The following is a 21,267-nucleotide window of genomic DNA, read 5'->3' as shown; positions in this document are numbered from 1 at the left end:
TATGAGTGTGACTTACTTACAACTCATAACAACTTCAAGCGCCACTACTACTAGAAATATACACGTATTTTTTTTTTAATTCATGGCTTTGCTCATCCTTTTTTCTCTACCTTGTATATACCCACTTAGTATGCCTTAGGATAATAAAACCAAAAGTCTCCTTTGAGCTTCTCTTATTTGCTAAGAGTAATTCTCCCTTTGGTCTCTTGTATCTCCTTTCTTCCAACACTTATTTTTATCTCCATGGTTATTCCTTCAAGATTAGTGAGTGAGCTCTCTGTCCTTTATATACATAATATCAACATTAGCCTAAGTATGAGGATGTAGCCATTTTTGTTGAACCTTGTTATTGTTGTGTGTGGTTTTATTTTTCTTGTTCATTGTGATTTCATCATTTACTTGCACATTTGTCTTGATTCATTGATTGCACTCAAACACCTCATTTCCTCAAAATTTCTACTTGTTTTCTTCGCTCCCAAAATTTCTTGGCATGGCCGCACATCCATCTCCGCATACGCATCTCTTCGCAACTTTTGTGTTTCTCTAATGGGTTTTCTTTCTCAGCTCGTCTTATATGAGACCGTCTCACAATGAGAGATACTCATATAAATAGTTCATTTATCTAATTGGTCACTTTAAAATTTTGAGTAATCACTTTAAGACGCTAAATGTACATGGACTAGCCTAATAGAGACGTCTCATAATAAGACCATCTCATTTAAAAATTTGTATTTCTAAATAAGGCAACATTTCTTCTCGTATAACAAGACGCCTGATTATTACTCGATAGAATTTACCTTTTAATTTAGGCGAAAATTAACAATCAGGCGCCTCCATAAAAAACCACGTGAATTTATCTCAATTCTCCATCTATACAAAAACAGCACATTATTCAGTATTCAGTGATTCACCAACTCTCATAAACGCGCCACCAATGTCGGCGGTGAAACCACCGCAATCATCACCATCTTCATCTTCTTCAATGTTCACTCTCAGAGGATCTCTTCTAACCCTAGCTATTCTCACTCTTATCTCCTTCACTTTTCTCTCACTTAAATCACTCCATTCTCCTTCCAATTCTCCTTCTCCGGTACCTTTTTCTTCTCTTTCACAATTTTCTTTATCATGAATTTGAATTTCTCTCCCTAACAACGTTTTTTTTTTGTGTTTTCTTTTGCAGATTTTAAATTTGAGGGAAGAGAAATCGACGGAAGATGAGGATCGGGAAGAGTTTTCGGAAGTTTATCATTCTTCGGAGATTTTTAGGTTAAATTATGCTGAAATGGAGAAGAAATTTAAGGTTTATATATATCCTGATGGTGATCCGAAGACTTTTTATCAAACTCCGAGGAAACTTACTGGAAAATACTCTAGTGAAGGTTATTTCTTCCAGAATATTCGAGAAAGTCAGTTTCGTACTGAAGATCCTGATCAAGCTCATCTTTTCTTCATTCCTATTTCCCCTCATAAGATGCGTGGCAAGGTAACTATTTTGATATTTATACGTCTTAATATTAATTTGAAGATTGACGTATGTGTTTAACTTTGATTTATTAATTGTATTGAATTATTGAACTCTTGTGGATGAAAGATGATTAAATGAAGAATTTAGAACAATTTTTGTGTGAGAAGAGATTTTGAAACCATAAAAAAGCTAGTTTTGTGAGTGAGAAGTGAATCAGATTTTGCTAAGAAAGTGAAGTAACACTAATGGAGGCGTGATTTGTGTGATCTATATATTTATTTTCTGAAGTATCTAATGCTTATCTTAAGGTTGTATATGACTATTGGAAACTTGTAAATGAACAAGGCAAGATAATGCGTGATAGTCTACTGTTTGAGTTTCAATGGAATTGAGCACTAAATTTGTATCAGATGTAGTTCAGAAACAAGGAGCTGTGACTCTCCATTGTAATTCCGATTCTGTGGGCAAAACTAGTAGCTTTGTTTTTGGTTGTGTGGGAGGGGGGATGTGAAGTTGCTAATGTCATTTACAAAAATTAGATCATTGAAGTTATTGAAAAAGAAGGGCATGACCTACTTCCAAATGGCAAATGGTCATAAACATTAAATTACCATTTGGGGAATGTTAGATGTGGGTGGAGTAAACATTATTCAAAGATTCCAAATAATTAGTGCTGAAATAACTACGTTATACAGCTCAAACTTCTTTCTTTTCTAGTTTATCCCTGCCACCCTAGGAGTCCATATATTTAGTCGCTCTACAAAAACTCCCCACAGTTATGTTTGTGGATGTGCTTAAACCATTTAGGCGTTCATCAAGAGATTGTGCAGTAAAATGCAACTCATCAACAACAATTTTTTTGTCTGATTATAAAATGGAAGAGGTCCAGGTGGTTTGTTTGATGTTTTACAGAGATAGGTACACAACCAGCTTTTCCACTTCCATGATCTTGTTACAAATTAATGATGGTTGCACAACAATGTAATAATCAAAATCCTTACTAACAATAGAGCCAACTCTAGTAGGTCATTTGTTAATAAAAAATGTATCCATGTTAGTTTTTATAAGAGAGGAGGGGGAGGTGATCACGAGGCATTAGGACGAGACAAGGACCTGAGAGGCAATAATTTTAGAGAAGGTGGACACTGATGATAAATTGTGGGTTAGAGTATGGGTTTACTCTTTTTTCAGAACACCAATGGTTTCTTATTTTGCCGATTGGCCTAATAGTGTATGCATGCAATGGTTCAAGTAGTTCCTTGAAGTTAGAGGAGTCAAATATATACGTATGAGGCTATAGTATGAGAAGTATAGAAAAGCAGTTAGAGGATACGCATAGGTCCCAAATTTATCTAGTCATCTGACATACTCTACTCTCAAATATAAGTGGCATCTTCAGTAATAAAATTGGTTTCCTATCCCCTCCCTTAGAAAAGAGAAGCAGGTCTTTTGCTTTTGCATTTTCAGATGAGTAATTTTCAGCCTCTTGCATTTTGGATGGAAACCAAAGGAAGGGTGTTTGGCTAGGTTTTCCAATCTTCCTTGCACTAACAATCATGTAATGAATAAACTTCTTGCTGAAGCCTTGATGAATATGATGAGCTTCTGCCAATAAGGTTTAGAGAGATCCCGAAGTAGCAAGTATTACAAGTTACCAATACCAAATTTGTTAGTCTTTACCATGCCTATCGAGAATAGGTATGGGGAGAGTGGATCTCCTTGTCTCAACCCCTTAGCAGCTGCAAAAGGAGGACAAGTAACCCCAATTAACCAATATTAAGAGAGATACAGACAAAACACAACACATAATCCATTTTGTGAAGGTAGCAGGATAGCCAAGTTCATCCATCATACTCTTGAAAACAGGCTATTAAAGGGAGTCATGCTTGTTTAAGGTTCATATTGATCATGAACCTTGGAGATTGATTACTCCTTAAGTAACCCATAATCAGCTCAGATGCAAGTAGCACATTGTAAATCATAAGTCTACCAGGTATAAATCCAGTTCATGCAGGACTTATAATACTCCCCATAAAACCCCTCAGAAATTTATATATGCTAATTATGACCATTGAAGCTACATAGATCAGAACTCTAAACTTTTCAATATAAATAATACATGGGATAAAGTGCTATATTCTATAAGCTGCAGGTTTAACCTGCAGAGAATTAATGTACAGAAATTTTCATTAACTTATAAGTTTTTATTTAGGTTACAGTGAATTGAGCTCATGGCTAGATTTATTGGTTGTTGGGAAACGTTTTTTCATGGTTTCATCTAATACTTTTTGCAACACTACTAGCTATGATAATATCATAAGAGAGTGGTTGTGAGCTTGTTGAAATGTCATTTTGCACTTGTATAGTTGTATTATCAAAGAAGAATGAATAATACGGCAGGGTGTATGGATTTCCTGCTCAGGATGCATGGACAATTTTGCATCACACATATGACTACCTTTCAACTACTATTTAGTCAATCTGCATCACGCATCACACAAGTGGTACTATTTTACTATTGATATTTCAAATTAATGAAATGTGGTCAATGGCCTTACTGTGCTCTCTAATAAACTTTACGTTGAGTATAACGAGTCATCACTGTATTATGTTATGCAGGGTACATCATATGAAAACATGACTTTAATTGTCAAGGACTATGTTGAGGGTTTGATTGCCAAGTATCCTTACTGGAATAGAACATTGGGAGCTGATCACTTCCTTGTCACTTGCCATGATGTTGGAGTTCGGGCATTTGAAGGGTTGCCATCTCTCATAAAGAATTCTATACGAGTTGTGTGCTCTCCAAGCTATGATGTAGGGTTCATTCCGCACAAAGATGTTGCTTTGCCTCAAGTACTACAACCCTTTGCTCTTCCCGCTGGAGGAAATGATTTAGAAAACAGGTAACCAAATTTTGTTAATGGTTTTGTTTATTTCTTTTGGTTAATATACATCTGTTGCACTTTTTAGCTTTAAATTTAAAAGCATTATAGGTGATGCATTTTCCCTTGTTATCAGTGGATACTATTGCTTCAAGAGTTCTTATATGTTCTTAAGCTTGTCTCCAACACATTATGGTAGTCTTATAAGTCGTATAGATGTTTTTGGCATCAGATATGAAAATGAACATTTTTTTTAGAGTGGTTTAGGGTCTTCTAGCCCATCATAGTAGATCAGTAAGTAGACTATCAAAACACAACCTCAGGTGAGGTGTTTGAAAAAGTAAATTGTCTACTCCTTTATTTTACCCCAAAACCTTACAATATAGCTGAGGTTTGGAAAATTTTATAGATTGTCTTCTTTAGGCATGCATTGTTGCGAATGACTATTGAAGATTTTACATGAGTAAAAAAGCTACAAGTCATGGAATGATATTTGATAGGACTCAGGTAATTAAAACCTCAGAATGCATTGAAAATTGCCTTGGGGTATACCCTATCATGAGGAGCTACATTATTTATAAGTAAGGTTCATCCCACAATTAACTCGTAATGGTTGGAATATCTCCTTGTAATTACTACAACATTGATTTAACTTCTTTAGAATCATTTCCCAGAACATATATAGAGTTCAACATATGTCTAGTAAGGTTGCTTGGTATCAAACAGTTCTATTGCTTCTTTATGATTTTTCATGTTAGTGTCAGATGTATTCCTTGATAAATAATAGGAAGAATAACTTTTTATATTCATGAATACTAAAAAAAAAAAGTTAAGATCGGGATTAGTTACATATCAAGTTTTTGTTTTTCAAAATATTTATGCTGCTATCCTGCTTGGTGTTTCCCAGTCAGGCATCAACATCACCTTTTTTGTGTTCTTTCCAAATGTTAATTTATGTGGGATCACCAAAGACATTAAGAACATATGACTAGAGCCTTTTTGAGTGAATACCTAGAGATTAGGCTGCATAAAGTTTGGACATTGGACTTGGGACTTTGGACCTTGGAACACTTGCCTGTGGGTGGAATCTATGATGGCCTTTTGATGTTTCGTTTTTATGACATCCTTGTGTAGGTTATCTAAACCATAGTGTAATTGTGGTAATGGAACGGTGATATGGTAACGGGAGTGATGTGGTTATTGTAACGCCTAAATATCGGTCAAAACCATATGACATCCCTTGATGCGTCCGGAAACACAGTTTTTTACACCTCTATAACACGAGAAATATCGGTTTACGTTTTTTTCAAAACCTTTAAAATGCGTCGACACTATCCCTTGTTTTTACACTATGATCTAAAGTAACTGAAAGTATGTTTTACAGGACAATCCTTGGATTTTGGGCAGGTCATCGTAACTCCAAGATTAGAGTTATTTTGGCAAGAGTTTGGGAAAATGATACTGAGCTTGATGTTTCAAACAACAGGATAAGTAGGGCTATTGGGCCTTTGGTATATCAAAAGAGGTTCTATAGGAATAAATTTTGTATATGTCCTGGTGGCTCCCAAGTTAACAGTGCTCGCATTACAGATTCCATCCATTATGGATGTGTTCCTGGTAAGATTTTGATCTATTGACTATATTTGAAAATTATATCTGTTGATTTAGTTCCTGGTTGTCAAAATCGTGATTTTTCCTTAGCATCGAATGATATTACAAATCATATTTGGATATTTTATTCGGTTCACAATTGTATGCAATTCAAGAGATTTCTCTTAACTTTCAAAACTTTTACAAATTAAAATTAATTTAATGATGTTGTCTAAGGCGTAAGCTATTAAAGGATATATATTGGAGATTACCACTATTGTTAATGGATAAGCGTTTATTTTTTTAATAATTATTACCTTTTGAAACTATAAGATGAACATAATATATAAATTATGCATGTTCTTAGAATTCTCAATTCTGTAATTCAGTTTTACCATCCAATTCTGGGAAGCCTGTTGGATTCAAAGCAGAATCTCCATTCCCTTTTTAGCGGCGCTTGTATATGCTCACATAACATTGAAACAGGAATAGTAATTAGTGAGACTTAAATGGTTGGTGATATTATGTCGACTTGATAGTACTTGGTGATTCTCGTATGTCTAAGGTTTTAGATGACATTTCTTGGTAGCTTTAGTAGCTTATGCAGAAATTTGTTTTTTGATATATTGTTATTTTTGTCTTTTATGCAGTGATTTTATCTGATTACTATGACCTGCCTTTCAATGACATCCTTGATTGGCGAAAATTTGCTGTCGTGCTGAGGGAGAGAGATGTTTACCAGCTCAAGCAAATTCTCAAGGACATACCTGATGCAGAATTTGTACAGCTTCATAGGAATTTGGTCAAGGTATAGGTTTTGTATTGCCAAAATTTAATTGAAGTACACAAATTGTTATAAGAGACGGTCTCTCCAAGAGACGCATTAAATATATTGGCTAAATAGCTCAATTAATACAAATTAAAGAGAAAATAAGAATGTGAGCTTCTTGTTTTGAGGTCGTCTCTTTGAGAAACGGTCTCTCATAAGAATAGCTGATTGAAGTATTATAAAGTTCCCGGCAACCTGAAGTACCACTGGCACTGGCTTGTTCACTACAATTGATTTCTATTCGAGGCTTTTTGAAAATTGGATCTTGCTGGTGCCTGGTGCCCATCCACTTTCATTACATTGCTTTAGTTCAAAGTTAAAGGTTCATACATTTGTTACCATTATACATAAGTTGCCTTGTATTCGTTATGCATGAAATAGGCTTAGATAGTTTAGACTTTTTTGTGTATCATGTTGCTCTAAAAAGAAACTTGATATGACTTACGGTAAGAGAAGGTGAGGGAAATGGAAGGATCCAACTTATTTTAACTAATGAGCCAAATTCTCACCTCAAAGATTCAAAAATACAAAAAATATATGGGCTCACTGCTGCCTTTAATCTCCTTCTCTTCCGGTCCTTTATCCTCCACCATAGCCAATTTCCACTAAAATAATATTGGGACGGGAGGGGGAGGGATGAACTCATAATCTCTATACTTCATGATTTATAATACTGTACAGTGGACAGTGTGCTTTATTTATTTTTTTTTTATTTTCTTCAGATTTGATGAAAATTCCAAGGACTTTATTTGTCACTGATATTATTTAGTTAATCAGATTTGTATTCCACAATTACGGGAAAGAAGAGATTGATATATTGGAAATTTGGGATGTGATTTTGAAGCCTTTTTTTTGGGTATCAGGTACAAAAGCATTTCCAGTGGAACACCCCTCCTATCAATTATGATGCTTTCCATATGGTTATGTATGAGCTCTGGCTACGACACCATGTCATCAAATACTGAGTTTCCTTTGCTCTGGCTGCGACACCACATGATCAAATACGGAGTCCCTTTGCTCTGGCTGCCACACCATGTTATCAAATACAAATTCCCTTTGCTTTGGCTGCAACTCCACATGATCAAATACTGAGTTCCCTTTGTTTGACACAAAGTACGTTGTTTTCTCGGCACCTCTCTTTTTGTACACTCGTAAGATTGTAGACCCGGATGAAGATGAAAGGAAAGTAATGCCTAGTTGCCGATTCTGTAGTTCTGTAAATTATGACTCTAATGTTTGTTCTACAACAATACTTCATTCAAAGCAGCAGTCTAAAGGTTATCGATATGTAGGAGGATATGTCAAAATTCATTTATTTGTATTTCTTCATGTACCTGTAATTCTTTGTTTCATACGAGAGTAACATCTGAAAAGTCATCAGCTGTTCAGCAATTGAAGATTTTCCTCATCTCATACTTGCATCGACTCTATCGCAGGACAAATGCAGGATGCGGAGCAGCATACAGTTGCAGTTGCATATTGCCACTATTGTATGAAATAAGAGTTTTTGTCTTCTTTTGAATTTGCTAAAATATTCAAATTGAAGTGAGTTTTTAGACTAGATTTTGGTATACCAAATTCAAATGGATAAAAGGGGTAATTCAAAAGTGAATTTAATGGTCTGGAGGTTTTTGTGGCTCAACAAGTTGAAGTCATGGTCATAATCGGCTCATTTTACAACTATAAAAGCATTATTATATCATAAATTTTTATGAGAGACGGTCTCTTTGAGAGATCAATTCTACTTAGGCTGGTTCATTATATATTTTTTAAAACACTGTAAGTAGCCGTTAAGAATGATGTAAGTAAACATTAAAGATATTGAAAATAGGCATTAAAGATACAATAAGCAAGCATTAAAAATAATGTAAGTGGATACTAAAAATATGGTAAGTAGACATTAATCTTTAATAGGTTAGATTTGAGATAATCTTTTAAAAAGACAGTCTCTTAAGAGATTAGCTATTTTGACATTATTAGCAAGGGTGACATTATTAGAACATTTTGAAAAATTGAGCTATATATATATTTTTTAATTAAGGATTTTTTGATACTATTTATAAGGATAAGCGTTTTCTAAGTCTATCAAAAAATTTTAAGTTAGTCGGGACTCGGGATAATAAGTTGAGTTCAAAAATGTTATTTATAGATAGAGCATATTTTCCAAGTGAAGTGAATCTATTAGGCAACGAAATAATAAGTCTAATATTTAGAGTTTAGGAAAATATAGCCATGTAAAGCTGAAACCCAAATTTAGAATATCTTGTTAATTGTGGATCAATACTCTAGAATCCATACGTTTTTGTTGCAACTTGTAATGACAAATAGTAGTGATAGTGATAGTTATCAATTTAATATTTTTGCATAAAAAGTTTTTTATTTATATTTATTTAGTAATTAGCATAAAAATTCGTGTAATGTACGAAGTTATCAGTAAGAAAAAAACCCAAACCCCATGTAGCCCTCCCCTCCCATCTGATAACTCAATTAATTAATGATTTTCTATAATTTATGCAAATCTTGTATTTTAAGAATTAAGCTAATTTGCAGATTTTTTGTCATTTAGAATACAAACAACTATATATTTTTGAATCTTTTATGTTAGGTATTAAGGGAGATAAATTAAATAATAATACACCTAAGCAAATTACGTCCATTAATATTATTATACATGGTAATCAATCTTAGAACATGACATGTGTTATTTCCCTAGCTTTTTATTAAATAGTATGATATGATATTAAATAGTTTGATTCAATTTTAAAATTAGTTATTTTAGTAAATCATGATTTTTAATTGTAATTAACTAATTAATTAATTAATTAATTAATTAATTAAATAATAATAACAATAAAACAATTGAAAAAAATCCAAACCCCATGTAGCCCTCCCCTTCCATCTGATAAATCAATTAATTAATGATTCTCTATAATTTATGCATCAGCTAGTCTCTTGAGAGACCGTCTCTTTGTTCTCTATAATTTATGCATCAGCTAGTCTCTTGAGAGACGTATCTCAAGCCCAACTCATTAAAGATTAATGTCTACTTACCGTATTCTTAATGCCTACTTGCGTTATCATTAATGCTTACTTACCGTATCTTTAATGCCTACTTTCAGTATCTTAAATATTTACTTACATTAATCTTAATGCCTACTTATAATATTTTTAAAAATATAATGGACCTGCTTAATTATAGATAATCTTTTGAAGAGACTGTCTCTCACAAGAATTTGTGTTTATGCAAATCTTCTATTTTAGGGATTAAGCTATTTTGTGGATTTCCTATCATTTAGAATATATACAACTATGTATGCTTGAATATTTTATTTTAGGTATTAAGAAAGATAAAAGTAATAATACATGTAAGCAAATTAAATTCACTAATATTATTACACTTGACAATCTCAATTTTAGAACATTGACATGTGTCATTATTTTCTAAGCTTTATATAATTTGTATTGATAGTATAATTCTTGAATCTTTTATTTTAGGTATTAAGAGAGATAAAAGTAATAATATATGTAAACAAATTAAGTCCACTAATATTATTGCACTTGGTAATTAATATTAAAATATGACATGTGTTATTTTTCAATTTTTTATTAAATAATATGATTGTTTTTTATTTTTTTTTGAGAACGAAAAATTTCATTAATCCAAACCAAGCAATACAAACAGAAACGAGACCAACAGAAACGAGACCTAACCCCCCTAACTGCATCAGTATGAAAAAGACCCCCAACTTTTAGGAAGGGTTAAGTCAGCTTACTTTTCATGTGCAAGAGTTAGGAAACAAAACCAGAGTTAGGAAACAAAACCTCAAAATAAGACAAAAATAAAGCTAAACATGCTCAAACAAAACCTGAGCCCATCTACTATTGTCTAACAAAGTTGGATGAAGAGAAAGAATCCTCTACTTCACCTCCAATTTAATCCTTTTCATGACACAGTTATTCGAACTCACACTCATATGCTACACTGCCTCGTTCCGAGCAGTCCAAACATGATAAGAGAGCTGAAAATGCTGGCAAAAACAACCTTCCTTCGTAGGGAATTCATTCTCCATCTTCTAACAGAAAACTTATACAAGGAGCTAGTGTTGAAGTGGAGACCAAGCCAAGACTATAAATTGCAAAGACACTTCAAATTAAATGGGCAATCAAAGAACAAATGATCAGAAGACTCAGGATGAAGATCACATAAAGGGCATACATTTGTAGAAACAATTCCCATTTGCAAAAGTCTATCCCTAGTCTTGAGCTTCCTAGATAGGGCCAACCAAACAATAAAGCATTCCTTGGGGATAGAAAACCTATTCCAAGCAAACTTATCCCATCTGACAGTTGGGCCATATCTAGTATCTTCTTGTATACATCTCCAATATCATAACTCGAGTTAATAACCCAAGGGAGCAACTTGTCTTTCACCTACATAGCTTCTTGAAAGACCAACTTGATGTAATAGGTGGGTTAAAACGTGGCAACATTAAATAGGTCTAAAGTCCCTTAGACTAGAAGGGCATGGAAGTTTAGGGATCAGTGTAATGGTAGTAATATTCCAGAATTTCAAAAGTTTGCCAGTTCTAAAGAAGGATTGAATGGCAGCAACAATGTCATCCAAATCACAGGCCAAGCAGCCTTATAGAACTTGCTATTAAAGCCATCTAACCCCGGAGCTTTATTGTCATTAATACTCCATAAAGCACCCTTAATCTCCTCGAGCAATTTACCCATCTCAGAGGACAAAGTAAACCCAGCATTAATCACCTGCATATTAATCTTCCTCCTATCTTTCAAATGAGAGCATAGAAGGTCAGAGTAAAAGGATAAAAAAGCAACATTTATATCAAGAGGGTCACTAATAGATTTACCATCAACAATGAGAAGATTAATTCTATTAGTCAATCTTCTTTGCTTAATACTATTAAAGCAGAGAGTAGTGTTATCATCACCGTGTTTCAACTAGTCAATTGTGAAGAGCCTTTTACATCTTTGAGAGATTGGGCCTTCACATACTCAGTATGACCAAGCTGAAAATCAGTAGGGCACTTGTGAAGAGCCTCTTGAGCCTCAAAAAATTCCCTCTCAGCGTTAAGGAGCATCACCTGGACAGGCGTGTGTTGATAATGTTGCTTGAACTTATACTTGAGCAGTTTAAGTTTTTGCTGAATTTGATAACTAATAACACCAGGAACAGGAGTCTGACACGTCTCCTTAACAATATCAATAAAGGAGTCCTTCCCAGCCCAAAAGTTGAAAAACTTAATAATAGGAGAATGATCATAGTCACCTTCAGGTAAGAAGGAAACTTTAGCAGATGGGTATGAATTTTCCCATAAGTCATTGCACATTGCTCTATCAATCTTGGAGAGGACCCTCGCACAACCAGCCCGTTTGTTATTCAGGTATAAAAGCGACCATTACACTTCATATAAAATATCACAAGCCATCATAAAGTTTTTAAGAGGAAGAATTTTAGGAGGTCTTACAACTTGGCCAATTCTTTCATTAAAGTTTACAATACAATTAAAATCACCTAGAAGGATCCATGGCTTAGAATCCACAAAGCCCTTCCTCAATCCCTTGTGCTTGAGGAGTAGGAGATCGTTCTTTTCTGTTAGGATGTACCTAAACTGCTTTATACCTTATAATATGTTGCTTTATTTAAAAAAAAAATATTTTTTCTTATGCGAGGAGGTCTTAGTAAATAACAATGATATGTGAAGTTAACAAATCACCCTTATGTGGTAGAATTTGATAGGGTAAGAGTTTGTGATTTTGATTTTATTTATTTTACTATTATTTTTTGTCTTTTTTGTGATGATCTACAAATCATGGTGATTTTATTTTATGCAATATTCATCAACATTTAAATTTTATGCAATATTCATCAACATTTAAATTAGTTGATTGCTAAAATGAGTTGTATAAAATAATTAAAAAAAAAGTAATAGCTATATGCTACCTAGCTAAGATGCTTACAAGTTCATATGATTGACCCAATAGGTCAATTTCACCATAGGTTTGACATTTAAAATAAAATAATATTTTTATTATATATAGAATAATATGATATGATATGATATTTTTCTTCTCTTATAAATTCTCTCTAATCGTTATACTTTTGGCCAATTATGTTGTCTTTTTTCTAATGTGTTAATCAAAGTCAGACTAAAACCCTAATCATCCAACATTTAAAATATCTTGGTAAATTTAATCTTTAAATAGCTAACTCATCATTTGCTCAGCAGTTTGTTAATTACAAAGAGTATGTGCATGGAATTGACACGGACACAATGGAGAAGCTGGGCACACTTTATGAATTTTACCAGAACTTCCTTGTTCTTAAAATTGTTGTAATCTTATTTGTTATTTTAGGCTTTCTCATTTGTTGTTTATAAAATAATTCAATCTTATTCATCTTCATTTTAATAATATTTTAATAACACTAATTCTTTATTTAGATTATTTCACCGAGAAACGATCTCAATTGGATCACCCCAAACAATTTAAAAAAAACTTCATGTACAAGTATGAATTCATATTTCATTTATTTTATAATTTATTTACTAATGGGCTGTTTTTATGGACCTATCTCATGGTGAGACGGTCTCATACAAGACTTGCTGTTTTAATAATGCTTATGGTCCTTTTATATTTTCCACTAATATCATTTTAACATTTTTATATTACTTTAGGTACCTATGAGATTTTTGGTAATTAATTAAAATTCAACATTTTTTTAATACTTGTGTTCCTATAATTTTCCACAAACTTTATTTTATTATATTTTAATGCTTACGGTCTTCAGTTTTCCTTCATTAAATTTATTATTCAATAAAATAATACATTTGGGCATCAAAAATATTTTATTTTTCTTAAATACTATAAATAAATATTAGTGGAAACAACATTCAATAACCGAAGGGAGTAAATAAGCTACCAGCATGGAAACATAGAAAATTCTCAATATGCGTTATACATACAATAACACGGTATATACTCCGATCCCATCCGTCTACATGTGTATTATGACTTCATTATGGAACGCAAAAAAGTGAAATTTGTCTTCTAGCGTTGTTCATCAGCAGCTAATTAAACTTACTCTCAGACCAGATGCAAACTACAATTCCTACGTACGTCTAATTGCAATATAATAACATGCACTTGGTTTACGTAAAACTGGAGTTGTTTTACATAATATATTATATATCTTTAAATTCAAAGCATCTGATAGAAAAATTTAACTGATTACGCCTTCCTGTCTTATGAATCTGCAAGTTGATCAAAACTCATAACATACACATACTATAAATAGATTGATTTTGTTGATTTGGTTGTTCATAAATTTCTAAATTCATTTCTTTATTTCGTATAATTTAATTTGGTTGTTATTAAATATGGAAAGTTATGAGAATTCTACAGAATGTTTGAGTGCACAAGAGAAAGGGTTAAATCATGTTCCTGATTATTACGAAGTTCCACCCTCTCAACGTCCCACCTTAAACTCACCCTTTGCTGATGTTCCTTTGATTGACCTTGCTGGATTGTATGAGGGCCCCACTCAACGTTCTGCTGTCATTCACTCTATTCGTCAAGCTTGTTCTAACTTGGGCTTTTTTCAAGTATTTATTTATTTATATCATTTCTTCGTCTTTTTATACTTTTTTTTTGTTTTTTTACACGTAAGTATATACATGTCAATGCATATATTTTTTTTTTCAAGTGTTAGCATTTTTAGTTATCCACAAAAGTATAAGTTTTTTTTAATAAAATCTCATATAATTAACTATCTTTATTGTTAAAGATATTCAAATTTTTAAATGGCATTTTTTTGTGAGTTTTACCACATGGATTATTGAGATTGACTAAATTTTGATTATTTGACAAGTTATTTTATACTCTATCATTTTCTACCAATTAAAAAGCAGAAATATCAAGCATCTAATCATATCATCTTACATATTAATAAAAATATTGAAAAATAATAAATGTCATTTTTAGGGGAGTCATGACAAAAAAATCTTTTTTAAATATTTACCTTATCTAGAATCTGATTTTTATTTAATTGAAGCTAATTAGATAAAGTATTTATATAATTTTTTTTATAGAATTCTATATATCTAACCTAGAACTTGATATATTCAATTTAATAAAAAATTATGTACAAATAATTAAAAACAAATATAGTATTTTATTGTTGCTTAAAAAAATTAGTATTCGATAAATTTAATCACAATATTACATACTGGTATTATTATCTAAGTTATCTTTTTATATATTTTATACTAATAAATTCGTAAATTGTACGAGTTTCTATGCTAGTGTATTATAAAAAGTCAACAACAACAATTGTGAACGGTGTAAAAGTAAAACATATACTGCATGTAAAAAGAAATCGATAAGCTTTTACTAGTCATTCCAAATATTGACAGTTCATTTTATGTGAGACCGTCTCATCATGAAACTAAATCATATAATTAACTTATTTCTCTAATAGATTAGTTCAAAATTTTAAATGATTACTTTAACATACTAAACATATATTGTCAGTATAATAGAAACAGTCTCACTATAAGACTGTCTCATTTAAAAATTTGTGAAATATTAATCAATTTTATGATCAGTCAGCTTATGTAAATAGTCATTCATATATGCTCTATGCCCATATAGAAGTGTAGTTTTTCAGCCTGCTTAACATTTTATAATTAAAAGAAAGATATTCTCTCAGTTCTCCTAGATTTGCATAAAAGATAAAAGAGATAATTTTAAAGAGAAAGTACTGTATAATGGTAATAAATAAAAAGAGCGAATGAATTGTGAATGAAGTTTAAAGAGAGTTAAAATATATGATGAGATTAAAAGAAAGTAGCGGGTCATTGTCCAAAAATAAAAATAATGTAAATTAAATAGAACGGAATAAAATAACAAATGATGCAAGTTAAGTAGGACGGAGGTAGTATATGGTAACCAATCTCCAAGAAATCATGAAAAAAAAGGTGCATGTCTTTGTTTTAAAAAGCCTAGGAAATATAAGAGCCACTCATGAGTAAATGAATATATGAAAATAGTTTTGGGGGGCTAAGGAATTGAACCTAGTCTATATATAAGCTAAGGTTATTATTGTTGAATAAACTAATAATTATTCAATTTACAAAACAGGTAATTAATCATGGCATAGATGAATCAGTTACAGAAAAAGGGCTTGCAGCAGCAGAAGAGTTTTTCAAGTTGCCAGCAGCAGAGAAATTGAAGTTTAAGTCAGCTGATGTTCATAAGCCAGTGAGATATGGTAGTAGCCTCAAAGATGGTACTGACAAAATTCAATTTTGGAGGGTTTTTCTCAAACATTATGCAAATCCTTGGAAAGATTGGATTCAATTTTGGCCTCAAAAACCACCCACTTACAGGTATTTTTAGTTTTTTCTCTATATTCTGGTTAAAGCTTGGGATATGTTATGTAACAACACGTACTCACGTACAAGAGCTCTTTGGGTTAGAAGTGTAACTATAGCATAGACCCTCCTCATACTTGATGTTAAATATTTTAATTGAAATTCAAACTTGTGACCTCTTGTTAGGCTTTTAAAACCATGTTAAGAAGTCAATTCAACCAAAAGCTTAAGTAATCATCCTGTTCATTTTTGGGTTCTAGGGCTAAAGATATAAAGGGTCCTTAAAAACTTAAGGCGTAACGAATAATATAATACCCCTTTTGTTTTTTAATTGTTGATATAACAGCAAATTTCAACATAAAGTTATTTTTCGAAAATAATTTAACTACCTCCGCTATGAAAAAATTTTCACAATGAATATTCATGGGAATTAATTAAGAGATTAAAATCATTAGAAAAATAAACATAGAGACTATAACATTAAACAAAATATTAAAGAAAAGTTAGTAGAAAAAATATAAAAACCACAACTATTAATAAAATATTTTTATAAAGTTAGTATGAAACATGAGAATCATAAACAATATAAAAATATTAAAGAGAAGTTAGTAGAAGATATGTGAACATCATAAGCATTATTAAAATATTAAGATGAGAATAAATAAACTAATTTTAAAATTATAATATATTTAGAAAGATTTTTATAAAAAAAACAAATGAAATAACTCAAAATTACAAACAAAAACAAAGAAAGTAATAAGAAAAATGGAGCAGTTTTTTGTAGAAGCTATCCACAAGGCTGGCATCACAGCATACAAGTGGCTATTATTATTAGGGGTGTGCCAAAAAACCCGATCCGAAATATCCGATCTGGATTATCCTATATCCGGTTTTCAAAACCGGATAATTTACCCGGGTTTTGTAAAGCGGATAATCCGGATCGGTACCCGTTTTTAAACCGGGTATCGGATCCGGGTCACATATTTTTGGAAACCGGGTATCCGGTATCTGGTTTTTTTTATTTACTTTTTCATAAATAAAATAATGATGGTATCTATTAAGCTAATTTTGGGTTGAATCTTAATATAATTTTTCTCCAGTAGATAAATTTTTTTTGTATAATTGTTCTTACTTAAACCAATGTGTAACAATATTATTCTTTAATTTTCTTAATTTTTCTTTTATGAATAATTAACCTAAATATTTTTAAAGAGTTAGTATTTGAATTTTATATAAAAAAATATTGTAAATAAAAATAGAGATAAAAACACATAGTTGAACGAAAAAAAGACAAAAAATAAAAAAAATAAAAAAACATTAAAAAATTTTTTAAAAAACATTCTAAGAAAACCGAGTATCCGGTTTCTAAAAACCGGGTCGGAACCGGATCACAATTTTAGTTACCCGATTTTCGAGTACCAGGATTTCCGGATCCGAGTCGACCAGATACCCGGTTTTGAACACCCCTATTTATTATAGGTTGGAGTATGGCGGAAATTTATATACTTGCAATTGCAATCAAATAAATGCCAATTCTATATCTATATCTATAAGCACTAAAATACATGATGTATTAGGTCTCAAAAAAAAAAATACACTATGGTATCAATACTCTCTATAGCTAGTCTCTTGAGATGCCGTCTTTTTAAGAAACATATCTCAAGTCTAGTCCATTAAAAATTAATGTGTACTTATCGTATTTTTAATGTCTACTTACATTATCCTTAATGCTTACTTACCATATTCTTAACGCCTACTTTAAATATCTTAAATGTCTACTTACATCATTTAATGTCTATTTACAATATTTTAAAAAATATATGATGGGACGGGCCAATTAAAAATGGTCTTTCAAAAAGACCGTCTCTCATAAGAATTTGTGTACTCATTATGTTGCTAAAAGTTACTCATATGTCCTAATAAAATTGAATCAAAGACAAATAGGGAGATTTTTAAGAAAGTGATAATAAATGTAGAAAGAGAATGAATTATATGAATGAAAATAAAAGAGAGTTAAAATACAAGATTAAAAAAAAGTGGTGAGTCATTGACCAAAAATAAAAATGATAAAAATTAAGTGGGACACATCAAAATAGATAATGCTTCAAATTCAATGGGATAAAGGGAGTAGCTACTTTTGGTGATGTTGATTTTTAATATTATATTTCCTCTTATTTATTATTGTTGTCGTATATTATTTTTACATGTTTGTCAATACACTATGTTAATTTTAAAATATCTATACTTCTGTTTGGATAAAAATTATAATAGGTTGATGTTAATAAAATTTATACATTAGGACGAATTAAACAAACAAGAGTTTCTTCTCACTACTACAAATTATCTCTGTACCAACACTTCAAAAATATTGCATTAAGACCCTTAAATGTTGCAATAAAGCTTATGTAACATTTTTTCAACTGCTGCCTTAAGTCGCGTTGCATTAGCTAATTGTAACACTTTTATGAGTTTTCACAACACTTATTAGAATTGTTGCATATATTTGATAGATCCAACACTTTTTTTCAAAATTAAAGGCAACACTTTAAATAAAAAATGAAACACTTTAAATAAAAAAGGCAACACTTTTTCTTTATTACTATAAATTAAAATCAACACTTTTTAGAATCAATTGCAACACTTTTACCGATTATTGCAACATTTTTATTAATAATTGCAATGTTTTTCTTTTTTCCCACCAAAATATATGCACCACATTTTACTTATTTTATCACCATAATAAAGTAACATTATTTTCATAAACACAACGCCTTCACCAATCATTGCAACACTTTGTAATAGTTTCAAAATTAGTTACCATAATAAGACGACTCATCCAATGTTACGATATCATATACAATGAAGCCAAAATAGTATAAAACTATAATCTCCATAAGATCGTTGTGATGATTGCGCCAATAGATCACGTCACAACAAAAAAAATTTAAAAACTAAATACAACTTCATTTGAAGGTTTTAAAATATCTGAATACATATAACTATAAGCATTATAATAAGTGTTGTGTTATCTATAAAACAATACAATGCTTACATTATTGAACTTAGTGGATATATGATTTGATCTCAAGATTATATTAGATCCCCGAACGAAGATCAACATCAACCTGTAATATAACATAAATATATATGATAAGTATATGAAAAATAACACCTTTCTAAGATAATTTACCACCTTCATCACACTATAAATTATAAATTCGAAAACAAAGGGAAAAAAAAAATAAAATGCAAGTCACTACCAAAAAAAGATGCATTTACCTACATTTATGAGCCATTGTTCATTTATTTAGAGATTATTATGTGTGACCAGTGTGTGTTTGCTACTTAATAATGTTTTTTTAAAGACTAATATACAATCTTTAATCTCTAGCTTCATTATACTAGTAATGTTACTTTTTTTGCAATAAATTTAAGAAAAAAAACGTTAACAATACTCAAATATCCTCAAAATACTTTTCAACAAGGGAAATGTCATTTAGCTAATTTCTAGATAAACATAGTATGCATCATGCCATCAAAGAAAGATTAAATTAAACACTTAATTAAGACATTGGTCTAGTACTTTTAAATTGAAATAATGGATTAATTTAGTAAAAAAGATATCATACCGTAGCTCATACTAAGTATTTCCTAGCAACCTCAGTAGGTAATTTATCTCGATCCATTACTCTTCCCATCCCTTCTTTCTGCATTCTTTCTATTTTCTTTTCTCTCCAAAGTTGTTATCCAAATCCGTGACTGATAATATGATTTTTTTTATATCTATAACAGGGAAAACATGGGGTTATATTGTTCAGAAACGCAGAAATTAGCAGTGACACTAACATCAGCTGTCACAGAGAGTCTTGGTTTAACTCCTAACTATCTTACCCAAAACATTCAAGATGGGATGCAAGTTATAACATCAAATTGCTACCCACCATGTCCACAACCTCAACTAACACTTGGATTACCTCCACATTCAGATTACAGTTGCTTGACTATCCTCCATCAGAACACAACAGGACTCGAAATCAAGGACAACAACGACAATGGGTCTTGGAAACTCGTACCTTTTGTCGATGGTGCCTTACAAGTGCATATAGGAGATCATTTTGAAGTTTTAAGCAATGGGTTATACAAAAGTGTGGTTCATAGGGTTGTCCTTAATTCCGAGAAGACTAGGATTTCGATTGCTAGCCTTCATAGCCTTGGTTTGGATGAGAAAATGGAGCCTGCTCTTGAGTTGATTGATGAAGATCATCCTAAGAAATACAAGGGAAGTAGCTTCAAGGATTTCTTGAATTTTCTTAGTGTTAATGATATTGGTCAAGGGAAGATTTCTTTCCTTGACACTCTTAAAATTTAGTGAGTGTACTACTTAAGATTTTATTACTTTTCTTATTAAGAGGATACTGATATCTATAATCCTAAGGATTGCGTTCAATAAAATCAATATAAATATTTAATGAAACTTAAGAATTTGCTAGATACACTATTAGCTAGACCTTTGCGTATCTAAGTATTTTTGTAGTTAGTTTTGTAGCTAACTTTCTTTAATAGAAGTAAGTTTTGTCTCAAAATTAAATTCCTTTTGTAATGTTATAATATGTTACCTTATTTCCCAAAAAAAACATATTCCCTTATGTGATATCAATCAACATTTAAATTGATTGATTGCTTAAAAACTAATTGTATTAAATAATCAAATGTAGTACTCCCTCCTATTCACCTTAGGATTCCTATTTGACTTTTCACGGATTTTAAGGAGAGTCAAAAGTGGGACCCTAAGGGTAGGAAAGAGAGTGGTATTATCGATTTTTTAATGTAAGGGAAGAAAATAGTATGGGTAATGGAGGGTATAATTGAAAATAGGATAAAGTTACTAAGGGCATAAAAGTCAAAAACCCATACCAAAAATAGAAATGGGACAATTAAGGTGACTTGACCATAAAAGGATGAGACACATAAACTGAATAGAAGGAAGTAATATTTAGATGCTACCTAGCTAAGATGCTTACATGTTCACATAATTGATCCACATAAGCCAAATTCACCAGAAATTGACATTTAGAATAAAATAGATTTTTATTATATAGT

General features: G+C 31.4%; 2 protein-coding genes across 2 annotated transcripts; both read left to right on the top strand.

Moving 5' to 3' along the window:
* Window positions 1-808: 808 nt before the first annotated feature.
* LOC130820257 (probable glycosyltransferase At5g03795) lies at window positions 809-8,161 on the top strand. Its single transcript, XM_057685566.1, has 6 exons — window positions 809-1,090; window positions 1,181-1,483; window positions 4,085-4,371; window positions 5,735-5,967; window positions 6,591-6,748; window positions 7,633-8,161. The coding sequence occupies exons 1-6, from the start codon at window positions 935-937 to the stop codon at window positions 7,732-7,734; spliced, it is 1,239 nt and encodes a 412-aa protein (XP_057541549.1). The 5' UTR covers window positions 809-934; the 3' UTR covers window positions 7,735-8,161.
* Window positions 8,162-14,169: 6,008 nt separating this feature from the next.
* Window positions 14,170-20,541, top strand: LOC130820255 (flavanone 3-dioxygenase 3). Its single transcript, XM_057685565.1, has 3 exons — window positions 14,170-14,397; window positions 15,935-16,182; window positions 19,960-20,541. The coding sequence occupies exons 1-3, from the start codon at window positions 14,173-14,175 to the stop codon at window positions 20,534-20,536; spliced, it is 1,050 nt and encodes a 349-aa protein (XP_057541548.1). The 5' UTR covers window positions 14,170-14,172; the 3' UTR covers window positions 20,537-20,541.
* The last annotated feature ends 726 nt before the right edge of the window (window positions 20,542-21,267 follow it).

This window comes from Amaranthus tricolor, chromosome 8 (genome assembly GCF_026212465.1).
Source record: "Amaranthus tricolor cultivar Red isolate AtriRed21 chromosome 8, ASM2621246v1, whole genome shotgun sequence".
Taxonomy (NCBI): domain Eukaryota; kingdom Viridiplantae; phylum Streptophyta; class Magnoliopsida; order Caryophyllales; family Amaranthaceae; genus Amaranthus; species Amaranthus tricolor.
The sequence above is the reverse complement of the archived record's forward strand: the minus strand, read 5'-3'. Positions and strand labels throughout refer to the sequence as shown.